Raw genomic sequence first — 26,631 nt, 5'->3', positions numbered from 1 at the left:
TCATATCATATTAGTCAAATAATAAAAAATTGATAGAAGAAAGATAAAAATAAGTAATTTATTAATTGAATCAATTTGTGTTTATGTTATTAGGAGCATTGAGAGACTATCAATATGTATTATATTAAATAATAAAGATTTATGTTTTGCTTCTACATCATTAGAGTTCATATAAGACATATATATATATAGTCTTTAACTCCAACCTTTTACATTATTCTAAGTCCAAAAATTGTACTGATATTTTCAACGAAAAAATATTGATCTAAGGTCACGAGCTCATACACTACTTGACCATGTATTGCTAATTATGACATGTGTCTTTGTATGATTGTTTGTCATACCACGCCCCAATTGGCGGACGTGGTGGCCAACACAATCTAGCCATGTTGTTTTATGTAATTTTGCAACCTAAGAAGTGTCCATTAAACGTCTGTGTGTCAGCCCAATTCAAAAATGTGTATCACCACATGACTTAGTTTTATTTGACTAGAATATGAGTCATTTGAACAATAATATATGTATTTGTAAATATCATCAATCTTCATATTTTGAGGTTGGGTTGGTATGTTGGATAGTTTAGCATTATTGAATATTCATCAAGTCTAGGCATGAACTTGTTTATGATAACCAGTTTGGTAACATGTTAGCTATATTTTATGAAGTGTGAACATTCTGCAATAATATATGTCTAATAGCCTCCAACTCTCTCATCTTGTGAAACTTCACATCAATATGGTTAGTCCTCACATAATACATTCGACACTTTGTCAAAAAGAAAGCACTCGAGCTACCACAATATAACAAAACTCCACCTTACTCAATGCCTAAATCATTTACTAGCTTCATCATCCAAGGGCTTCATCAGAGCTTCACTAGTTGTCATATACTTTGCTTCAGTTGTAAACATATCAATAACAAACTGAATTGATAATCACCATATTATTGGCCTAACCACAAGGGTGAAGACAAATCCTATTATGGACCTTTTATCATCCAAGTCCTCTACATAGTTTTTTTTGTTTCGCACAGGTATCCTCGCACTGGAGGCAATCCTGTCCGAGCTGGGAACATCCACAGGTACGTGGGGCTAACTCTCCCAGCGTACATTTTTTCTATCCATAAGACTCGAACCTGAGACATTGCTTAAAGGGAATCAAACATGTACCACTTGAACCAACGCCGGTTGGTAGTCCTCTACATAGTTTTAATCAATATAACCAACAACCATAAACTTACTCTATTGGTTGCCAAACATGATGTTGAGACTTATAGTCTCCTTAAAATATTTGAAATCCCGCTTAACTAATTCCTAATGCTTATCCCCTGATTTTGATATGTACATACACATTTGACTAAGTAATCGAGTCAAGTTTAGTCTAGTGCAAACCATAACACAAATCAAGTAACCAACTGTAGTGACATGTGAAACCTTTAGCATGTATTTATTCTCTATGTGTGTACTTGGATACTGCTTCGGGAAAAACTTGAAGTGATTCACCAACACAGTACTCATTATTTTAGCATTACACATATCATACCTCTTTAGGATCCTCATAACATAGTTTTGTTGGAGAGCCATAGCTTTCTATCTCTCCATATCCTTTTGAATATTCATCACAAGAATTTTCTTAGCAATCCATAAATATTTCATGGCAAACTCATTCCTGCTCATTAACATCACTCAAATGATTACCAACAATCAACATATCATTCATGTAAAGTAATATAAAAATAAAAGAATTGTCATCAAGACTTTTCACATAAACACGACAATCATACTCAATATTTAAAACAAAAAATTAGCATATAAGTGGCAAAATGTTTGTACCATTGCGTGAGAGTCTTCTTTAACTTCCAAACTAGTGACTTAGTCTAGTTGCATTGATTTCTTCTAACTTATCCTGTAAACTTTATCCTTTAATTCTATGGAGAAATGTAGTTTTCATATCTATTTGTTCAATTTGCATATCCCGACTTATTATCATGTAAACATTTCATATTAAAAGTGTATCTCCCCTTTGGGTTGAACATAAAAAAAATGCCCAAAAATGTATGAGCATTTAAAAAAGATTCACATGTTGCCTTAAGGTAACACTTGGAAGTTGGAACATTGTTGAAAAAAGTAGTGGTTGGAGTGTTTTTCAGTTCATGTAGTTAAAAAGGTAATATTAGAATACTTCAAAAACAAATGTCCAAAAGCATGTGGGCATTTAAGAAAATTACACATGACCTTAAAGTAACATTTGGAACATTGTTGAAAATGTTGTGGTGTTTTTTTAATGACTTCAATTTACCTGAAGGTAACATATAGAACTTTGGTAAATGCTTATTATAGAAGAGCAGCAAAATACTAGAATGGACAATGGGGAGTGAAAGATTATAAGTGAGGAAGGAGATAATTGAGATGGGCTAGTGAGTAGTGAAGGAGAGTAATGATGAATAATTCAGTATTTTCCCATTAAAAATGGGTGATGAAAATGAGAAAGTGAGCTACAAAACTCAAAACTCTTTATTATTTTATGCAACAATAAAACATATTTTAAAAAATATCATGATAAAAAGTACAAAGTATATAATTTATTTCTTATTTATAGATTATTTTCCTTTTCCTTTGAGCACCTTTTTTTCCCATTGCCTCTATTCAAAGAACTTAGAGTAATGATTCATTTTGCTTCCTTAAAAATTATGTATGTGTATTGCGTTAGTGCATTAGTTTGAAAAAAAAAATAGAATATCTAAAATGATTCTGAAAAATCTCAAATATTATTAAATTAATCCATTTTAATATTTTTAATTAATTTATGAAATACTTTAGTCTTTATTATAAATTATATTTACTTACCAAAAATGTCTAGTGTTATGAGGTTTCGCTAGATATTCAAAATAACTAAAATATCAAGAGTTCGATTTTTAGGAGCAATACTTATTGAGAGAAGCGATCAAACATTTAAAAGTAAATAATTCTTTATCTACAAAGTAAGAAAATACTCTTAATAATATAAAAAAAATTATATGGATTTACATTCACAACTCTTTATTACTAATTTGAATATTTATTTCTTTATGAATTCAAAATGGGTAATTCTTATTAAGCTCAAAGTTTTTCAATAAACTTTTGCATTACAATAAAAACCCTTAAATGCCCATAACATCAACGACAACATCACACACTCTCTCAACGCCGAACCTACTTTTCTGTGGCCTCCTTCTTCAATCCCTATTCTCACAATCTCACGCAGTTCTAACCCTTTCTCTATTCTGCGCCAAGACCCGTTTTTGTTCACACCCACCCCTTGGATTTCAAGGCCAAACACCCTTTTTGCGTTTTAATCATCTAAGCTCATTTGTCCACTCTTGAATTTCATTGGGTTTTGCTCCCTTATTTGGTGAAAGATTTTGTTTTTTATTTGAACTTTTGGGGTTTTGTTTGGTAGTTGGTGGCACTTTGAAATTTTGGGTTCTATGTTTGTCTTATTTTAAAAGTAACGAACTTACATTTGGTTAAGTTGAATTATTATTTTTTTCCTGTGGAGTTATCTAGAAGAATCTGTGGTAGTGGATTGTTGTGGCTTGTATTGGTAGGTTTACTTGGGAAAGTTGATTGGCTTGCATGGGCGAATATGAGGGGTGGGCAGAGCCACCAAGTGGGCTATTGCATAATGGCTTGTTGCCCAATGAAGCCGCCTCGGTGATAAATGTGGTCGATTCGGAGCGGTGGATGAAGGCTGAGGAAAGGACTGCAGAGCTTATTTCCTGCATTCAGCCTAATCCACTCTCCGAAGAGCGCCGAACTGCAATTGCAGACTACGTCCAGCGGCTGATCATGAAGTGCTTCCCTTGCCAGGTATGTCTTAAACATACATGTTGGATGACTGTTATTAGATTGTGTGTTATTCCTTGATTAGGACCTTAATATGAGTAAGGCATGCATTATTATAGCTGGAATTATTTATGCTTTGATATTTTAATTAATTAAGGTTGTTAGGACGAATCAATCATGATATCATTATTGAAATGTTAGCACATATTACACTATCATGATGATAAGTTGATAACCAGTCTTTTATGGAATGTACTAAGTTAGAAATGTTAATTTGTGGTTAAAAAGTACATATAATGTTTGCTTGTGTGGGGAATATTAAATTGTTGTCATGGTCATGAAATTATTTTGTCCCAATTTGTGAATGATAAATGATTTTATGTAAGGCCTTTTAATATGGAGGTTAATAGGTGTGAGGGCTTTGTTTGGTTCATCCCTGAAGAGTATGGCAAGATTCACGATCTTAAGTTGTAGTTGTACTTTCACGCTATTGTGTAAATGGTTGTTTGTGATTACAGGTGTTCACCTTTGGGTCAGTACCCCTCAAAACTTATTTGCCCGATGGAGATATTGACTTGACAGCATTTAGTAAAAATCAAAATCTGAAGGATACTTGGGCACATCAAGTTCGGGACATGCTAGAGAGTGAGGAGAAGAATGAGAATGCAGAGTTTCGTGTCAAAGAAGTTCAGTACATCCAGGCTGAAGTAAGTCCTTTAAGAACACATAATGTTTAAAAATGTTGAACTATGTGCTTAGAGTCTTGATTAATCATATAATTTGGCATTATTAGTTGCTTTATCAATTTGGTTAAGATTTTAATTACATGCTTAAGTTTTGGACATTCTCATGTCTTGTACTGCTCTGCATTGACACATTCAATATGGATGAAACCTTACAGTATTTGAGCTTTCCTACATTTAAGGAAAGAAACATGGTGGGTAGATCTCTGGTTTAAGAAGTCACAGGGAGTGCACGATGAATTTCTTCTTTTGTTTCCCGAGTTCCTTCATTCTTAGTGTTAGTTTCTGCATGATGGTGCATGTGCAGATGTGCTTCATTGTTATTGATCTATTTGGTCCATATTAATGCGAAGATCACTTTATGAGGAAACTACCTTAAATTAAACATAAACTACCAAGAGGAATAATTTTGTAGTGGCCAATATAGAGTAATAGGGTTGTCAATTACTAATTGTGCATTATTCATTATGAGACTAAAAAGTTGAATTACAACACATGATACTATCTTGTAATTCTTTCTCTGCGTGCTTTCTGATCATGATTTGACCTCGTGACAGGTGAGTATCACTGGTGTTATTGTGGATTATTCAACTTCTAGTCCATAAGAGGAGGCAGACATTTATCATATGCTTTAATAATGCCCCCTATCCATTTCATAATTCATATCACTAGAGCACCTTGTTCATTGTGAGTTAGGGGACTTTTGTTACACTTGTATAGATTATGGGCGTTATGCGTGTGAAGTTGTGGAATGATACTATGATTAACCATAAATTCAAGTTCGGAAGATCACTGCTTTATTATGAGTTTGAGCAGAGTGGATATTAATCATTACCAATTCATATGACTTTTTTAAGTGGTTATGCAAGAATGTTGCTGAAGCTTTAGGTCACAAGATATTGGGCCTGATTATGCGTATGAAAGTGATAGTGTGATACAATGATAACCATGAAATAGAACTTTAAGGGTGTATTGTTATTGTGAAAGAACAAATACTAGGTTAACAATTGCTAGCTAGTGAAACATATTTTATGATACTATTTGCTGAGTCAGTACTTTTGAGTTGTTGACCAAATTATGGTTGCCCTGCATTTAAGTACTCAAAGTTCAAAATTTTGAAGTGCTATCTACTTGTTTGTACAATTATAATTCTTGTTAATTTTCTGTCTCAATTGTTGTAGAATTTATATCATTTTATATTTGTATTTGCAGGTTAAGCTTATCAAGTGTCTCGTTGATAATATTGTAGTAGACATTTCATTTAACCAGCTTGGAGGGTTGTGTACCCTTTGTTTTCTTGAGGAGGTAATTTGTTACATCCCAGTGCGTATTCTCAAACTATATTGTTCCTTTTGAAATTGTGACCTTGTCCTTGATACTATTTTTTCATGGATTGACATGAATATGAGTTTGCTGTAATAGGTTGGTAATCTCATTAGCCAAGATCATTTATTCAAGCGTAGCATTATACTAATAAAAGCTTGGTGTTACTATGAGAGCCGTTTACTCGGTGCCCACCATGGACTTATCTCTACATATGCATTAGAAACCTTGGTTCTTTACATATTTCATGTTTTCAACAATTCCTTTGCTGGGCCACTTGAGGTAACAGAAATTTATATGCCTTTCTTTTCTTTTAGTATTTTTGGTGATTGATTTGACTTAGTATTGTCCTTGCCTATGTAGGTATTGTATCGATTTTTGGAGTTTTTTAGTAAGTTTGACTGGGATAACTTCTGCATAAGCCTATGGGGTCCGGTTCCCATTAGTTCACTCCCAGACGTGACAGGTAATTACATTTAAGATTAAAGATTCCCCTGTCAATATTGATTTAACTCCATCTTGCTTATTGTTTGTTTTCTTTCTCCCATCAACATTTTCTACAGCTGAACCTCCTCGAAAAGATGGTGGAGATTTACTGCTCAACAAGTTATTTCTTGAAGCATGCAGCTCAGTTTATGCTGTTTTCCCTGGTGGCCAAGAGAATCCGGGACAGCCATTTGTTTCCAAGCATTTCAATGTTATTGATCCTTTGCGTGTAAACAATAACCTTGGCCGTAGCGTCAGCAAAGGTGTTTTGAACTCTAAAAGTTGGATTTTGTTCATTTTATGCTACTATTTGTGAAATTATAATTGAACTGGCCGATTTTGTATTAACATTGATTTGTCCATGTTGCTAGTTTTAATGTGATAATTGCGACAGTTACTCAAGATTAACTTTGTAATGTAGGAGGAATTAAGAAAAGATAAATGGGAGCTATGGTTACCATCTTTGGATATGCATGCATGCATTTTTCTGCTGTAGTGTAGCCTCTCCATGTTTATTCTCCTGTCTTTCAGAAGTTTATTAAATAGCTATATAACGAAGAATGAGTAGAACTCATGCACAAATTTTTATACGTATTTCATTATATTCTTGATGACCAGTAATGCATCCCCACATGACTTAATTTTTTGGACATTCCCATGGTTTTTTTTATTAGTGGTAATATGGAAATCTGGACTAGTAATAGAAGATTGCTACATATGTTGGTAGTTTCCATTAACTTTGGTACCCATTGGGGTTTTGATTGAACAATTGAAGCTTCTTCCATCCACGCTGCTGTAATTTAACTAGTATTATTTATATTAGTGGTCTATTTTTTCTTGAAGTATTTTTAATCTATCTAGCAACTTGGTTTTGGCTGACATTCGCGTTTCTTGTAATTGTTAACCAGGTAATTTCTATAGGATACGCAGTGCCTTTGCATTGGGGACTAAAAGGCTGGCTAGATTACTCGATTGTCCAGAGGAGGAATTGGTTTTTGAAGTAAACCAGTTCTTTATGAATACTTGGAAGAGACATGTAAGCGGACAACAGTCTGATGCTCCAAGCAATGATTTATCGCTTTTGAGGTTATCAAATCATGGTGAATTACAGAGGTCTGAGAATCTCCAGAAAAATAACCACAAAATCGACAGGGCCTCCAATCGTGATTTTCAAGCTGAAGGGGAGCATATGTCACGAAGAGGTCTGTCTCAGCATAGTAATTTATCATCTGAAAACTCATTTAAAAGTAGTGATGTTTCTCCAGCATTACATACTCAGAATCAAAAGAGTCATGGAAACCAATATAGTTCAAGGGCCTTTGATCAGGTCAGAAGGGAAACTAATTCGAATCATGGTTCTCACATTGATAAAGGTCAGAGAAATGTTAAAGCTGATAAATCAGTAAGTGATGTTCATGGAAAGTTTCTATTTGCCAGAACACGTTCTAGCCCTGAGCTTACTGACTCATATGGTGAAGTTTCTTCCAAAGGAAGGCATACAAGAGCACCTGAAAGTATTAAAGGACATAATTCCTTTGCAAAGTTGGAGATTAATCGTAGGAAGAATCTTGAACCTGATGTGGCTACAAATTATAATGTTAGAATTGATGATTCATCTGCTAGACACAACTCATCTCGCCAAGTTCTTGATAGTGCTGTTGAATCAAACAATGTTTCAAATAGCTATCATGATGAATCAGTTGTGGGTGAAGAGTTTGCATCTGTTGCTGGAGCAGGTGAAGTTCAGATGATGCACCAGGAGGAGCAAGACCTTTTGAATATGATGGCATCTCCCACAGCTCAAGGTTTCAGTGGCCAGGATCATGTTCCGATGAGTTTTGCTGGAGGTCACCTACCATATCCATTTCCACCTTCTATTCTTGCATCAATGGGGTATGCTCAGAGAAATATGGGTCACATTCCCTTCATTGAAGCTCCTTGGGGTGCAAATATGCAATTTCCTCCAGGTTTAGTTCCTTCACATTTTACTCCATATTTCCCTGGCATGGAATTGACCTCTAATCCTCAAGATATAATTGAAACCGGCAATGATAGTTGCATTCCTGTTGAAATGAATACAGAAGATGTTGATAATGGTTTCTGGCATGAGCAGGAAAGGTGTTCTGCTAGTGGGGTTGAAGTTGATAATGGGAATTTTGAAATGCTTCCAGATGATAAACAGCAGCCAACTTCAAGTAGTTATAACTTTGCCCCATCGTCTCGGTTGGGAAGCTCGAGTCGTTCTGCCAGAATTCAGCAGAAGTTTACTAAAGAAAACCAAGGATCACCAGTAGAAGAGCATATTCATAATTTTCATTATCAAGATGGCAGAAGAAATGATATTCATTTTGATGATTGGATTGCAAATTCTCGGTTGCCTGGTCCATCACCTTCAAGCTCCCTCAGGAGTAAGACCTCTTCTGAAAGCTCTTGGGATGGATCATCAGCCAAATCCTCAAAATCAACAAGGGAAAAAAGAGGGAAGAAAAATACTCCCTCAGCGCCATCTACCCTTCACGGGAAGGGTAAGAAACTCCCAGAAATTTCATCTAATCAAGCGGATGATGAAAACAGAGAGTGGACTCCTGTGGAATCTGATGTATCAGAAAAAAGCTCTAGGGCGCTAGCTGTTAGTTCAATGCATGTTCCGAGGCATCAAATACCTGTTTTTGAAGTTGCTCAGACAAGCGGATCAGATTCCCCATTCTCCATCTCTCCTATGATTTTAGGTCCTGGTTCTCAACAAAGAGCAGTTGATAATTCAGGGGTTGCTCCATTTACATTCTATACTGCTGGGCCACCAGTACCCTTCTTTACAATGCTTCCTTTATATAATTTTCCTACAGAGTCTTCTGACACATCAACAAGCAATTTCAATGTGGAAGAAGGGGGAGATAATAGTGATTCTGGTCATAATGTTGATTCAAATGAGGGATACAACCAGCCTGAGGTGTCAAGTCCTTCCAATTCTATGCCACAGGTGGCTTTTGAGTTATCAGAGCACAAGCCTAACATTCTTAATAGTGACTTCATTAGCCATTGGCAAAATTTGCAATATGGGCGATTTTGTCAAAACACCCGTCATCCTCCTTCAATGATCTATCCTTCACCTTTCACGGTGCCTCCTGTTTATTTGCATGGTCGGTATCCTTGGGATGGTCCTGGAAGACCTGTTTCAACTGACATGAATATTTTCTCTCAGCTTATGAACTATGAGCCACATCTAGTTCCTGTTGCACCTTTCCAGTCAGTTTCTAATAGACCTGCCACCAATATTTACCAGCGTTTTGCAGATGATATACCGCGGTATCGCAGTGGGACTGGAACCTACCTGCCAAATCCTGTATGATATTTTTTTTGTGAAACTTGGTACTTTTTTCTACAGTGTTTTTTTCTTCCTACAACGTGCTTCAAAATAAATTAGTTCTGTTTCAAAATATATGGTCAGACTGCTATTGGTTATGTTGTTTTCTTCATTTTATTTTACCACCTTTTATTTATTTATTTCAGAAGGTTTCTGTTCGGGATCGACAATCCACAAATACAAGAAGGGGAAATTACATCAATGATAGAAGAGACCACAATGGCGATAGAGAAGGGAATTGGAATATGAACTCGAAGTTTAGAGCAACTGGGCCTGCCCATAATCACAACCAAACTGATAAGCCCAGCTCAAAGCCAGAGCGGTTTGCAACTAGCGAGAGTCGTGCTGAGAGACCATGGGGTTCACATAGGCATGATTCATTGGCTTCTCACCAAAACGGCCCAGTCCGCTCAAGTTCCTCGCAGAACAATCCTGGCAATGTAGCTTATGGAATGTATCCTGTACCAGGCATGAATCCCACTGGGGTCTCATCAAATGGACCAAGAATGCCATCTGTTGTGATGTTCTATCCTTATGATCATAATGTGGGCTACAATACCCCAGCAGAACAGCTGGAGTTTGGGTCTTTGGGACCAATGGGTTACTCAGGCGTCAATGAATTTTCACAACCGAACGAGGGAAGTCAATCTAGCGGCGCATTTGAAGAGCAAAGGTTTCATGGTGGCTCTGCTCATTGATCCTCACCAGATCAACTCCATGTCTCAAGGTATTGTCCCTTTCTGTCTCTATGCTACCTCTTCTGGTTAGGAGAATAAATGTATCTTTATGCCTGCAACACTGAGGTAGTCATATTATTCTTTTGATGTATCAAGCCTTTCTCAAATTTCGTTGCATGTAATCCACTCACTCCCTCGACTTAAGCATGTATTCTATGCAAGAGCTTTTCAATATTTAGCTCATTACCCTGGTCATGAAGCATCTTGTTAGTTTATATTGGGAATGTTTACCTGGTTAAGTTAAAAAAAAGAAGGTAATTTTGCATCGGGAAATGACGGGTTTAACCTATTAGAATTTCTGGACTTTCTTTTCTAGTATTGACTTGCTCCGAGACCTTTTTATGCATATATTTGTTATTACTACATTGTCATCCAATTTGATTGCTTATTGATATCATCTTACGATTTTTAACAGGGAACCTTGATTGTTCTCATCTGCCATATCAGTTTCCATGAGTAATGATGAATTGGAGGAGGATGATTCTTCTCCTATTCCCATATCAGAACCTGGCAAGCCTTATAACTTGGGGAAAACTATAATGTGAAACATGCTTATTTTAAAGCATTCATGTTATCATTCCCCAACTTAAAAAGAAACATTCTAGCTATCATTGATTATTGATTTGGAAGGTCCCTTGTTTGTACCTTGGATCTTGCATCTACACTTACAATTGAATAACCAACTATGGTTATATTTTTTCATCCAAGATCCTTATTGTCTATGGATGAAGACAGTGGTGACAAAGTGGATGCAGGCTATAGACTTTTGTTGAATGTTTAGACACAGTTGTAACCATATCAGTGTAGAAAACTGGCTTAGGTTCAGTGGTTAGAAATTTTACCATGTTACAGATATGTCAACTCTTTTTATACAATGTTGTAGGGTACTTGTTTTAGAACATGCAGAAGATCCTGGTTGAGCTTTTAAACAATGTTATAGTTTTGCAATAAATATTTTAGAGAATAGTTTATATGTTGATCTTCCTCTAATGTGGACCCTCTATATAAAATGATGAGTTCATATAACTAGAGTTTTACAAAAAGAACAACAATATATTGATAGAGTGGTAAGTTGAGGACTTGAGGGTAGGGGTGAGCATGGGCCGGAAAATCTAAAGGAATCTGATGATATCCGGGTTTGATTATTACCGGGCCAAAACTAGATGGGACTGGGTTGGCCTGAAGCACAAGCAAAAGAAGATTGAACATATTTCTCAAAAGAAATAATTCTTTCAATATGTGAATATAGTACACCAACTTAATAACAATAGAGTGCATAACAATAAGTAGACAAGTAGTATATATGTATTTGCAGCACACAATATATTAGTAGAAGCATGGTTGGCCAGTAGCACAACTCCAACCCAGCTTCTGTTTCCATAATAGCCAGTAGCATTTATAGGATATTACATAAACATAACCAATAGCATTAACAATTAATAAGTTAAATAAACCAGAAAATAACCTATATGCATCCAATAGTGTATATTGGATTGGCAAGGATATTATATCTTTACTTTGCAATATGATTAGCAATAAAAAAATAAGTTCACATTGTCACAAACAAAGGGGACATTTCAAGTAAACAAATAGCAAACTAGCAATAATCAAATAAAGACCCAAATTCAATTAAACTCTTTATTTTCTCTCCTCCCAAATCATTTCTAATGTGACACCCAACTTCAAAAGAAGTTCACAATGTTAACCACAATCAATTTCCTCAGCAGAAAGCTTATTAAAATGAAACAAACTAAAAGAAAACAAAGTAAAGTAGTCACACAAGTGACAATATTGAGAAGTCTATACACAGATACACATTATACTTACTTATGAAATTGATAATACATATAGATTTTCCATTATGACTAGCTAGATCAGTTCAGGGCATTAACATAAAGTGTGATCCTATATTCAGTAACCTTCTATATTTTCACAATAGACTTCCATCAATATTCACTAGCAATAATTATATTCGCATAGTCTTACATAATGTTTTGTAGCCTTCTAGCTCACTATACATCCCAAAATAATACAATTTAATATATATATATATACACAAAAAGAACTGCATTTAACCCACCAAAAAACAAAGATAAGTTCTCATTTACAAAACAAAAATAGTTAGTGTCAAGACTGCTTGTCAATCAATTTTCATGGTTGTTGTTTCTTCGTTTGCTCCTTGTGACTGGAGAATCTTACCAGACATCTTCAAAACACAACCAACTTATATGAAAATTAAATAATACATAATTTTAAACTAATTAGGTAATAGTAAAACCATCTAGTAAACTCACCACCAATAATCTTCTTGATGGTATCAAATTGATCGAAATCCTTATCATAAAAGTTGAGACCAGCGAGGTTTAGTCAATTTTAAGTACAAATGAGAGCTTCAACCATTTTAGGAGACAAAGAGCTACGAAAGACATCAAACACACGCCCACTAGTGCTAAAACACGACTCAGATGTAACAGTAGAAACTGGAATGGCAAATACATAACGAGTCATGATAGAAAGTATCCTACATTTTGAAGAATTTGTCTTCCACCAAGCCAATATGTCAAAGTCATCTTCATCCTCCAAAGTATCTTCTGCTAGATCACTCTCAAAATCAGATTTTCCATAATTATTTTTTGCTCTTTTTTGTTTTTCCCAAGCTTTCTCCCTATTTTGCACGACATCTTGGATTTTTGACCCCTTAACATTGTCTTCTAATGTTGTATTCAATACATTGTTAGTGGAGTCTCCTACATCTATTCTTTCTCTGTTATATGAAATTCCTTGTGCATAAAAATTGTACAAGTCTTCTAAAGTATCTTTGACCAAAGTAAGTATATTGGCTGCCAAATTTTCAGTGCAAGTATCCTCTATACTCCAAGTTACATACTCAAGTTTGAAGCGAGGATCCAAGACATTCCCAACAAACAATAAAGGGTAATCTTTTCCACATTTCCTAATATTTATCATACTTTGCTATCATAGAAATGGCCATTGACCCTAAAAGTTCAGATTGATTATAACTCCATGATGTTAAAGTAGCTTGTATTGGTGCAATTTCACTATAGCATTTGTTTGAAGTCACATGTAGAGAACCGGAGAAATGCAAAGTCATTCTATAAAAGATTTCCAAAAACTGAATGAATATCCTAGCTTGATGCCAATCCTTCTCAATAGGTGGACCACTTTTTCTTTTCCCCTTTGTCATCTTCACCAAACCATTTACGAAAGTCTGATTCTTGATCATAAAGCCTATCAAATATCTTCTCAAACTTCTCGGAATGTTCTAACATGAGATACGTAGAATTCCACCTAGTTGGAACATCCAAGTACACAAGGCTTTCAGACTCAATCAATTCAGCCTCAATACATTCTTTAAATATTTTAAGTCTTGAGGGAGAAGACCTAACATAATGCACGTCATTCCTAATATTATCAAGAAGGTTGTTGTTCCTTTAACCCATCATTGACAATCAAATTCAAAATATGAGCACAACACCTCATATGCAAATATTTTCCACCACACACTAGGCCAACCCTTGTGTTTAGTTTCCTTCGAATGTATGAAATTGCTCCATCATTCGAGCTTGCATTATCAATTGTGATAGTAAACACCCTTTCAATTCCCCATTCTCTTAAACATCTCTCCATTTCCTTACCAATGGTTTCACCCTTGTGATTTTCCACTAGGCAAAAATTCAAAATTATTTTTTGTAGCCTCCAATCTTCATCAATGAAATGTGCAGTCAAACACATATAGCCTAAATTTTGGTTTGAAGTCCAACAATTTGTTGTCATACAAACGTGACCGTATGACTTTGCAAACCATGCCTTTAGTGTTTTCTTTTCTTCTAAAAAGAGTTGATAGCAATCCCTTACAAATGTGAACCTAGATGGCACATTAAATCTAGCTTCTAATAGGTTAATCATTCGACGAAACCCACGAAATTCTACAACCTTGAATGGCATTTCGTCACAAATAATAAATTCATTCATAGCCCTCCGACAATCCTTTAAGTTATAGCCCATAACACTGGTTCCATCTAAAACATCACTCTCTATATTTTTTTGACATAAAACCATGAAGTGTTCCACGCTTACCCACTTTAGAAAATATTCATTGATGTTTTTGTGACAAATGTTTGCGCATAGAATTTGTACCATGTCTGTTTGGGTCACAAAAATATGTGCTACAATAATGGTTACATTTTGCTTTGTGTTGACCCTTAGTCTCTGTAAAAGGAAGTTTAGTGAAGTGATCCCAAACAACTGATTTCTTTTTTAGCTCACCTACATCTTTATCAGTCTCACTTTTCTCAGTTATTGTTGGTGTTTCTGTAGGAGGGTTTTGGTTTATATTTATCGGAGGATTTGTGTCAATAGAAGGGTTTGGGTTTATAATTTTAGTCTTATTTGTTGTATCCTCTTTGTTTGTCATTTGTTTATATCTAAAACAAAAAAGATAACCAAATTATTAAATCTCTATACTTTGAAATCACAGCAACAAAAAGAATAAATAAACCACCAAATATGAAGAAAAAATATACAAGAGTCATGAAGTTCAAGAGTTTAAACAAAAAATTAAAGAAATGAAAAATGCCTAGATGACAATGAACAAGAACTTTGAGAATATGTGAAAGACAAATCCTAATCGTGGCTAATGGGGGAGATGATAATAAGTGACTCAAGTGGTATTAATAGGATTTTGGAAGTGAAATAAAGTAACCGAAGGTAATGGGGTTGTCATTGAGGAGAGATAAGTTTGAAGATGATAAAGTTGTTATGGAAAAGAGAAAAATATGATGGTGAATAGTTGTGCAAGCATAAAAGAAAAAAAGTGTGAAATGTGAGAAAATAAAAGTAATAGAGAATAGAAGGTTTAAAAAGTATTACATAGTACATACTTACATACACACTAATGCACTTGCAGGTTAAAAATATGAAATGATATATTATAAAAATATGTGAGTGTTGAGGCTTAGATTCATATTTTTTTGGTTTACACTTACATGAGAGTTCAGAGTTCATTTTGCATAATTTTAAAACTTAGGGATGCTATATTAAGGGGTGTTTTTGAACTTTCCACTATAATTCATATTTCAAACATCAGTATATAAGAATCATCAGTAAAACAAGAAAAGATCCCACCCCTAACCATACTTGCATTTTTCATTTCACAGGACATTGCCTATGTATACACCTACACTTGAGTTACCTCACAATCACAAAAAATTCACAAATTATATATACAATAATAAATATCTAAGCCGAAGTTTCTCATATAAATTAAAGAGAAAAAAATATATACATACGCCAACAAGGTATGAGTTGTATGGACTATTACAAATAAATAACGGTCTGTATATAAATCTTATACCACAATACATATAAAGTAGAGGTTGCATTATGTATCTTGGTCCATTATTGTCACATTCAATCACACTATGTACAAACTACCTCTCCCTTCTCTTTTAATTTGTCTTTCTGGAAATTCTTTAGTCATTTTTTTCCAAAATCAAGACAACAATAATCATTGTTTTTACAATTCTACCCCCAGATACTTAATAAAAGAGATAATAATTGAAATTATTGAAAAGGAACTAATACAAAATATGTTTTAATCTATAAATAGTGGATTTGGATTAAATAAGTTTTGTTAATTAATCAAAATTTTGATGTTTAAAACCTTACAATTAAAACTATAAGGGAACATTTTAATTCAATAACACTCAAAAAATATCTCACATGACTAATAAGAAAATGAATTGAAAAAATAAAAACTATTTGGCACGTAAACCAGGGATATTTCTAAGTCCCATCTTACCAAGAACTAGCTTAGGTATAGCAGGAGGAGTATCAAGTCCCATGCTTCTACTGAACTCATTTGCAAGCTCTACTAGCCTATGCTTGTCTTTCCCCACTTTCTTGTTGGAATTGTAGTAACCAAGCCATGCCTGATATGCTGCTTCTTTACTCTTCATCTCCGTTTGCGCCAGAGCTCTTTCCACCTGTTAACACCAAATTGTTGTTAATGATTAAGCATACCTCCGAAATCATTCTGTTATAACCTTGTCAAAGTATCATAGTCTCTTCGTGAGTTAGGTTTTGGAGGGGAATATAAGGCTTGAGTTATCTCAAGTCATTTCATGACTCTATAGTCTTATATTTCATTCATCTCTAAAACCCAACTTGCAAACAAACACTTAGATAAAAATCGAAATCTGAGTGATACCTTTTTCTTAGATTCAGGATCAACTAAAGGTGCGGCAGCTTTCTCAATAGGCAAATCTTTGGTGGTAAGTAAAAAGAACTCCTCCCAAGGAGCCAGTATCAATACACCCCTCCCTTCTTTACCTCTCCGCCCTGTTCTTCCCAGTCGATGTATATACTGTGCCTTATCGGCCGGTAAACCAAGCTGCCCATTTCACAAATGGAGGAAACATGGGGATTAAATTACAAGCACAAATAATTAATAGCATGTTTGTTTTTAACTTTTTTTGCACGGACAAACAAACAGATCATATATCAATGTAAATCATTTTGGGATGCATCCTCAGCAAGGTTAGCAGAGCATAGTGCTATAATTGTATAGCAGTGATGCTGATGCATGGAAGGAGTTCTGCATTTCTTACCTGTATAACAAGGGTGACATCTGGGTAATCAACTCCACGCGCAGATACATCGGAAGTAACTAAAATGATACGCTTTGACTTCCTAAACTCCTCAGAGACTCTGGTTCTATAACTCTGAGGCTTTCTTGAATGGATTTCTCTTACATTCAACTTCAACTTAGCAAGAAGTTCAGCAACCAGTTTTGTGACCATAGCAGTTGTGCAGAAAACAAGAACCTAATAAACCAAGCACTACATTACATATCCTTCATATTAAAAATAAAAACCTTCGTCAATTCAATTTAGACTCTAAGCAGCAACAATGATTTTATTGTTTGATAAAAATGTTATGTCTTCGAAAGTGAAACAGCAAAAAAAGTAAATAAAAAAATCAATTCAGCTGGCTGTAACTTGGAGATTAGGAAGCAAACCTTATATTCAAGGTCATCTACAATGTGCTCCATCAGAAGAGTATAGACTATAGAGAAATGCTTGTCTAATGTGGCAACTAAATGTGTCTGGCCAACCTGAAATGATCCATAACCCCATATATAGAAGAACATAAACACTAAAGGCATTATATGCTAGCAAGTGCATGTGTGCACACTCACACACATGGAAGTAAATTCTTAGCTATTAGCCTGAAACTGCAAACAATTACCCGTGAATGTGTCTCCTCACTGCCCTCTTGAACTGTATTGATATATTTATGATCCCTTCTCAAAGCAATATGACAGATTTGACGCACCTTCACAACAATGATCATGCCAGAATGAGCTTGGTACTCCCATCTTTTCGAAAGCATGAAGCATATAACCAAACACTAAAAAGTGAGGGAGGGGAAGGTGCAAAGAGACATACCTCTTCAGGAACGGTGGCAGAAAACATAAGTGTTTGTCGTTGTTTAGGGGTTGCTGCAATAATCTTCTCAATGTCTTTGCGGAATCCCATGTCTAGTAAAAGATCAGCTTCATCAAGCACCAAGATCTTCACACCCATTAGCCTAGTTGCAAAACCAGCAGTATTCTGAACATGATCTCTAAGCCTTCCAGGTGTAGCAACAAGGATCTGTACAGTAACGCTAAGTAATAATCTTAAGTCCAGAAAACTTGTTTGCTATAAGATGCTTATTTGCACAAGCTGGCATGAACCATCATTATAATTTCATAATTACTGTTTCTGCCATATAAATAGAATGGCAGAATCCATAAATCAATTTAATATATATCAAAGATGATGTGGGTTCAAGGCTTCCAGCTAAAAAGTGATCTTCGGGGTCATTTTCTATATCATTATTAAACTCTTGAATGTCTAAATTTGTTTCTCCTAGTCTGTTGATGCTTGATAGAAAATTAGTTTAAAAACTTAGGACTGATGATGAAAACAAGTTCTAAGATGTTTTACTGAAAAAGAAAGGAGAAAATCATATCCTAATAATTGTAATGGCTACAACATATAAGATCCAATAAAAAAAATACAATTTTCAGCATCTTCAAAGTCAAAGTTGTTTAGTAATGTATGGAAAAGTGGAAAACACGCAAAATAAAACATTGGTGATAAAAGGATTTACCTGGCAAGGTTTTGTTGCCATACGTTTCTGTTCTAAACCAAGTTTTGTCCCTCCAATCACAACTTGAACACCAATGGTAGGATGATATTTCAGCAGTTTAGTGGCCTCTGCAGCAGCTTGACTTGCAAGCTCTCTAGTTGGGCATATGACAAGAACATGAATTGGTGACCGCCTTTGATCACGATCACTAGGCGGTAATTTTGCAACAAATTCAATTGACGGAAGCTGAATAAAAAACACATCATAAGTAAAGTAAAAAATATAATTTATCACTTACTACAGGTACAATCAATTATTTTCCGGCTTAAATGATATTGATGTTGAAGCAATCTGATGCCCAAAAAAACAAAAACTGAAAAGAATACAGAAAAAGATATGCCCCATATCATGACAATATCCAACTTTTGAACCCAAAGGAATCAAGTAGAGAAGTCTAATTAAGTGGTTTACGTATTCCAAGGGTAGCTCAAGTATCATCTGTACCCTACAGTAATTGTTGGTCACACAATTTTTTTGAAGGAAAATGCAAATGATATAGAGGACTAATATCAACCACTAATTTACTTAGGCAAACCTAAGTAAAGAGGCTTACCAAAAAGGCTACTGTTTTTCCAGTGCCCGTTCTAGCCTTGGCGAGGACATCCTTACCTAGAAATAGTAATTAATTGGAGTAAGTACCATAATCATAAATAAAATCTTAACAGATAAAAGAATAACATCAAACACACAAATAAGTTGCATCCTTGCTTAATGTTATCAATTAGGGATAGCACAATATTATAAATGCTGATGTTTCACATAGTTAATGATAACACCCAATCTTATAAGCTCCACACAAGAAGGATCTCAAAAGGGATAGGTGACACCGTGACAGGGTACGTTGGAATAATCTGACATCTGTCACAGTCAGACAAAAAACAACTACAAAAATGACATTAAATCCAAGAAAAAAGACAAACCTTTAAGTATTTCTGGAAGAGTTGCTTCCTGCACAATAGTCATTTTCTCATACCCAGCATCCTTCACTGCTTTTAATGACAGTTGGGAGACTGAACATTGGTCGAATCTGTGTATTCATATCTCAAAAATCAGACTCTCGGAATACAGGAGCAATATAACTTAATAAACTAGGATATAAAGGACGAATTACACATCATAATTACAGGAGATCAACATCATGAATGTATAAGCACAAGACCCACCTTCTCTAGATTGTGTCCATTCAAACTTAAAAGGAAAAAAATTATACCAGTCTAATATTTTAAAATAAAGTACTTATATCATATATAATTCCTTTGTTCTACTTTCAAGGGGTCCCAAAACATGTATCCAACACTGCAAAAATGTATCAGTAACATTTTGAATATTTGAAAAAACATACCTAGTGTTACTCAAATGAGAATCAGAAGCCTCAGTTACAGAAGCAATTGGAGTTGGTTTCTCATTTTCAACCAAAACAGTTTTACTCTTATTCAATATCTCATCATCTTCCTCGATTATACCTTCACTCTCTTCATCTTCATCTTCATCTTCTTCAGTGATAAATTCATCACTCTTGACTGGAACGGGATGTGAATCGGTTCTTAACTCGCTAACTGAGCCGCTGACGAGTTGAGCTTCTTTCTTCGAAGACCGGCGTCGATGGTTTCGAGAGGGTGCGTTTTTGAGGGCGAGGTGTTTGGGCTTGAAGGGGGAAATGGGGTGTGGGGTACGAGAAGAAAGAGGCTTCATGGTGAAGGAGAGATGAGAGAGGAGAGAAAATCAGAAGAGGAGGGTTTTTGTGGAGGAGGGAGTGATGTTACAAACATTAGGGTTTAAGACTCTTTTATTTATTTATTTCTTTCTTTCTATATTAGTAAAATTTTACAAATCAATCACCTTTGTTTTCGCACATGCACACGTGTTGTGTAATTTCAAGTTAAACTTTTAGGGGTGTATGTGTTACTTTAGGGATGGCAACGGGCACGGGCGGGCACGGGCGGGCACGGGTAGTAGCTACCCGCTACCCGTTTTAAAATAGAAGAGTAATACCCATACCCGCCCATACCCATACGGGTACCCGTGAGCGGGTATTTGCGGGTAGTTCTGGATACCTGCGGGTTTCCTCTATTGTAAATAATTTTTAAATTTTTTAATTCTATTGTGTTTCAAATAACATGAAACTTAATTATTTTTGTACCTTTTGATTAAATATTTTGCTAAAATGCTAAATTTATTGGTGGTTTCCATTTGTGTGATTTTTTGTTCTCATTTTTTTAACAAAAAATATATATTTTCTTTGTAAAACATGTGTGTTTCTATACTTTCTATACATGTAATAATATTTGTAGGGTGTTTCACCACCAAACTCATTAAAATATGTAAACAAAGTAAAAGGAAAAAATATACATAGTGTAATAAATGTAAGAATAATGTATTTTTTATTTTAATTAAATATAATATATTAATCATCTAAATAACAGGTATCCGCGGGTACGGGTACCATAATACCCATACCCGCCCGTATGTACTACGGGTATTTTAAAAACCCGTTTATAATACCCGCGGGTACCCATTTGTGACCCGTATCCGTGCCCGTACGGGTTTTACCCGCGGGTACGGGTTTTTTTGTCATCCCTATGTTACTTTGTCTTAATTAGTTATATATTAGCTAGAATAAAATGGTATTTTTTTTTGTACATTTGCATACATAAATTGATCATGAAATCACTATTTTCTCTTTTATATATATTTAAGTAACATCTCCTTAAAATTAATGATACATTTTTTAACGAACAAAAATGAGTTTTTACATTATAATTTACTATGTTTTTACTCTCATTTGTATTGTGTGTCCTCATCATTATAGTTGACAAAACAATTAATACCACGGGCCCACTCACATAGCACCCCATTTTTTGGGCCAAGACATGTAAATTTTGCATATTTGCCTCGCTTGTTTGCTCGCCAACCCCCAGGCATTTTTATTGGGCAAAGTGGGCTGCCCATGAACATGATGTAAGCAAAAAATAAGAAAAATTCAAATAAAATTATGATGTAATATAATTTACTGTAGTAAAAAGATTGTGATGTAATATGATTTGGTCAATTTCTTATAAGTTTTTTAGAAATTTTGTTCTCTTCAACTATTTTATTTAATTTCTTTTTTACTTTGTTCTATTATTTTTTATTTTTAAATTATTTATCAATGCGTGTGGGCTATCTGTGTGCCTATTAGCCTGCTTTAAAAAGGGCAGGGCGTGGCATTTTATCCATTAAGGCAATATGAGCATGTTTGTGTTTGCTTAATATTTTGCAGACATTTGTAGGTACGGACAAAACGGGTCGTCCTGCCCATTTTGGCATCTACATAATAATGATGAGATAAGTTTTGATACATATTATGTTAAGTATGATAATGATCATTTCTTACGATTTAATGGAGAAACTAGAATCTAACTTTGGTTGAACTAAACAACAAGTTTTCTCTTCATTTATTATTTCCTTAAACATTTTCAATACATATAAATCCTATCAAATAAAAAATATTTGAATAATAAGATAAGTTAGAATATTTTAGTTTTTAGTAATGACATTTTAACATAAAAATACACAATTCCAACATATGATCATTTTTTTATATAAAATACAAATTTTTTATTTGATTTGAGATGTTTACCTTATCCTTAGTCAAGTCCAATAAGTCTTAAAATAAGGATAATAAAATGATGATTCATGCGTTATTGTTTCGTTTAAATAATTTTTTGGTTCTAACCTTATATTGTTTGCAAGAACTAATTCAAATGATAAAGGTAAAATAAAGTATATTGAAATTGACTTCATGTTTGACTTTCTAAGTACTTGTGAATCTTCATTTATTTTATGAACAAATATATTTGCTAATGGCAATGGTCATAAAGAATAAATAATACAACTTTATTTAATTTTATACAATATTTTCACAAAATATGTGACATTATAGAGCTAAGTCCAAATAGTATAAGAAGCAATTTCTCTTCATTGTTCTTTGTTTGTTACAAAATGTATCAATAATTATAAGGAGATGTTGTTAGAAATTCATAATTTCTAATTAAGGTGAACATCATATAATTAATATAATTATATTAGCTATTTATTTTGGGTTACAAAACAAGTGACCTAATAACTGACAACTTATACGACTTCTGGAATTGATAATGAATATGGGTTTAATGAGTGGATATACAAATGGTTGGCCTATAGGTGATAATGGGAACCCTACAAGTTAATACATAAGGAAAGGTAATGGTCCCTAAGACACCAAATCACAAATAGTTTTCACCTCTCTCCATTAGAGAGAAAACGAAGGTCCAAAAATAAATTAAAGATTTGATTGAGGAAGATCATCATACCAAAACTCTCTCAAAAGGTATATCAAATGAGTAGATTAGAGAACATTGATTCATGTATGACTTTGTATCATTGTTTTATATTATGTGTGAGAATTATGATATTCAAGATCCTATATTGGTATTTCACCAATCATTAGGAAATATCTAACAAGTGGTATCAGAGCTTTAGGTTCTGAATTGTATGATTCTCCATTAAAGGTGTTTTTCAAAAAAAAAAAATATGAACCCTAATTTTTTAAATTTTGGAATTTTTATGCTTCTACTATTGGTTATGAAAATTGAGTATTTAGGAACAATGAGAATAACTTTTATTCGCTTCCGCTTATTTGAATTGTGAGTAATTTGTATTATGAATCATTGCAACATATGTTGATGTATATATTCAGATATGTGCATGAAAATTGCATCAACTTTATGACTCTGATATGTGATATGTATATTATATGTGCACTAATGTCTTACTGTTGGAAATTGACTTTTGTTACTTCATATATATATATATATTAAATATGTGAGTAATATGTATTTCTTATACATTACAGTATTATAAAGTCAAAACTTAATATAACCTCCTCATCATGGTATAATTAGTTATTTCCTATTTTGCCCTTAATATTTTATAGTTTCTAATAAAAAACCATATAATCTTATATGTACTCAATGCATAATTTGTAGTATCCTCTTATTGTTCCTATATTTTCTATCATTAAACTCATGATTCATTAATTTATTATTCATTAATTTTCCAAGTTAGCATTTATCGTGAGGCCATAAGAACTTAAAAAAAACTTTCAAGTCGTTACATTAGAAGTTAAACTTTTTATTCTATATTTAAACTTTTTGTTTTATATTTACATGGCAGTTACATTAATTTTTTATTATTTTTTGTTTTATTTCTTCATATTTTGAGACTGAAGCTACTATTTAGAAACCATAAAATATTATTTGGCAGTTTTCTTTCTTCTTCCACAAACTGAAAAGTAAAACTCCTAACTTTTCTAGTAAATACATTCCTAACTACACACACTTTTCTCTTTTCCACTATATACATTTTTCTCTTCCCGTTTTTATTCTAGATACATTTTCCTGTATATATCATTCAATATTTTACTATCTTAAACTAAGTATGAACATGTCGCTACTACTACTCATCTTGGCTTGAAATTTGTTTATTAGAACAAATAATTTCTTCCAACTTTAAGGTATTTCTCATCTCTTCCAATTTTCCACCACATACACGTTTCTCTTCCCATTTTTATTCTACATACACCTTCATGTATATGTCATTCAATATTTTACTATCTTAAACTAAGTATGAACATGTTGCTATTACTACTCATCTTGGCTTGAAATTTGTTTCATTAGAACAAATAATTTCTTCCAACTTTAAGGTATTTCTCATCTCTTCCATTTTTTCTTCTTCTTTTTCTCTATTCTATAACCAATTTAAAATCTGCTAATAAGTTTTTACTACGTTCTTAACCTATATGTATATTTGTGCAGATTTACTACTTAACAAGGATTTGACATGAGATGCATCATTTTTTCATGAAGCTGTGATTTTGTCTAACTTTTTCAGGTATTTCTCATATTTTTCTTTTTTTTTCTATGTTCTATAAATATATTAATAGTAGTGGTCATAACAATGATTAATACAATTATTTGTAAAAAATTTCACTATAATTATTTGTATGATAAGAATTAAAGTGAAATTTATTGTAAATGGCTTATAATTGATAACTATCATTTGACATGTAATTTTGAGTCACTCCAATTAAAAGTCAATTACTACTCTGAGATATAATCCATCTATTTTCATTTTGAATCAAAATACTACTACCATTTTTTGTATTCAACTAAACAAGATGTTGTACCAAAGAAGAATAGAGCCTTGAAGATGGGTTCAAGTTGAAAGAAGAATAGAGCCTTGAAGATGGGTTCAGGTTGAAAGAAACATTTAGGAATAGCCGAATAGGAATAGAGTTTTTGGAAGGAATTTGCCTCCTAATTGTATAAGTGATTATGGTTGAATATTGCCCCATAAAGATTTATTCAAGGCATAATCTCCATAACTATTGCACTATGTTCTATGTATCTAAATAAAAATTCAATGAATGTTTATTTTTTTGTTGGTAATGCCCCCATAAAGATTTATTCGATGCATAATCCTCATAAATATTTGACTATGTTCTATGTATCTAAATAAAATCACATATAATAACTTAACTGGTAATAAATATAATTTTTGTACGACGGTAAAAAATTTAAGAGCGCTTATTTTCGTTTATAATTTTTATGTTTGTTTTCTTGAAAAATTAGCAAAAGAGTCATCAAAGGATAGTCATAACACAATTTTTATTCATTGGGTTATGATGATGTTTTCTTAATTATTAATAATAATAATGTAGTTTAATTTCAACATGTTAATATGTTCATTATTAGTCTTTTATTTATTGATACCTATAATACATTCACCATTTACAAAAAATTAAATTGAAATAAAAAATAATTTCCATTTTGTTGTTGATAATTTAATCTTAGTATACTTATGAATAGTGGACATAATCCTTAATTTTAATTAAAACTTAAAATGTGACATAAAAAAGTTCAATTTATAAAATCTCAATCAACTCAAAATAAAATTTACATTGTTTAATTTGACTCTAAATTTAAAGTATTATATAACAATATTATAAATTGACTTAACCATACTCCAAGTTCTGATTAAATATAGTTTCAATTATTGTGTACTTAAGTTATATGGTTTTTTATTATATGCATGAATCAAAAAACTGAAATCTACCTATCTGCTATATCCATGAATAAGTGCAGTGACCTACAACTTTTTTGTGCCTATATGTATTAACGTATTTGTTCTCTACTTATTTAATTGTAAAAACTTTTAAAATTCACAATTGGTTTTCTTAACATTACTCATAAAACTCAAAAGTAGATATTTTTATTAGGAAATATACATTCAAAAGAATAAAAAACTTTACAATTATTTATTTAATAACAAGTATCTATTGAGTTATTATTCCCAACTTTGGGATAAGGATGACAAAACCCTTAATTTTTACATACTATTTATACACATCTAATAGCTAAGGTGAAGGAATATAACATAGGCATAGATTAAGGATGATAAGTAACAATGTAAAAAAGGATAAAGGCCCATAGTATGTAGTGAAATAAACCAATTGCACTATGGATATTTCTAATTAAAGTAGAAATATTCATCTTCTTATAATTTAGTTTTCATAGTTTCATACATACATCTTATACTTCATGTTTCATTATAGAGAATGGAGGTGGTAGCACCATCCAATTGAGCCTGAATTAAAAACACATCATTTTTGCATTAAAACATATTGCCACATGCTTCCTTACCAAACTCTAGATTACAACAAGGATGAAAACAAGTCCAATAAAAATTTGAGTACACCAGTGTGTTCTACTTAACGTGATTTTATATACATCCATTTTTTAAGATTTAACAATTATCACAATCAAATATATTCAAGTGCTAATTACAATATCTAACACAAATTATTATATTTGACATTTATAGCATGTAGAATACACATTACAAACGATAGAAAAGCAA

At 33.2% G+C, this 26,631-nt stretch overlaps 2 protein-coding genes across 3 annotated transcripts; one reads left to right on the top strand and one right to left on the bottom strand.

The window, feature by feature from the left end:
- On the top strand, positions 3,136-11,447 carry LOC109336780. 2 transcript variants are annotated; one of them, XM_019573604.1, is made up of 9 exons: positions 3,136-3,847; positions 4,342-4,530; positions 5,779-5,871; positions 5,989-6,171; positions 6,253-6,355; positions 6,453-6,638; positions 7,284-9,718; positions 9,889-10,466; positions 10,892-11,447. In XM_019573604.1, the coding sequence occupies exons 1-8, from the start codon at positions 3,614-3,616 to the stop codon at positions 10,435-10,437; spliced, it is 3,972 nt and encodes a 1,323-aa protein (XP_019429149.1). In that variant the 5' UTR covers positions 3,136-3,613; the 3' UTR covers positions 10,438-10,466; positions 10,892-11,447. The 2 variants fall into 2 exon arrangements, with proteins under 2 accessions (XP_019429149.1, XP_019429141.1); XM_019573596.1 differs by having other exon boundaries at positions 9,886-10,466.
- On the bottom strand, positions 16,102-20,431 carry LOC109336771 (DEAD-box ATP-dependent RNA helicase 31-like). Its single transcript, XM_019573583.1, has 10 exons — positions 20,036-20,431; positions 19,614-19,720; positions 19,247-19,302; positions 18,655-18,879; positions 17,946-18,152; positions 17,746-17,832; positions 17,516-17,611; positions 17,106-17,321; positions 16,706-16,888; positions 16,102-16,481 (listed from the first exon to the last, which is right to left on the bottom strand). Exons 1-10 carry the CDS (start codon positions 20,383-20,385, stop codon positions 16,254-16,256), a joined length of 1,755 nt encoding a protein of 584 aa, XP_019429128.1. The 5' UTR covers positions 20,386-20,431; the 3' UTR covers positions 16,102-16,253.

This window comes from Lupinus angustifolius, chromosome LG02, assembly GCF_001865875.1.
Source record: "Lupinus angustifolius cultivar Tanjil chromosome LG02, LupAngTanjil_v1.0, whole genome shotgun sequence".
NCBI lineage: Eukaryota > Viridiplantae > Streptophyta > Magnoliopsida > Fabales > Fabaceae > Lupinus > Lupinus angustifolius.
This window is presented reverse-complemented; position numbering and strand designations above follow the sequence as displayed.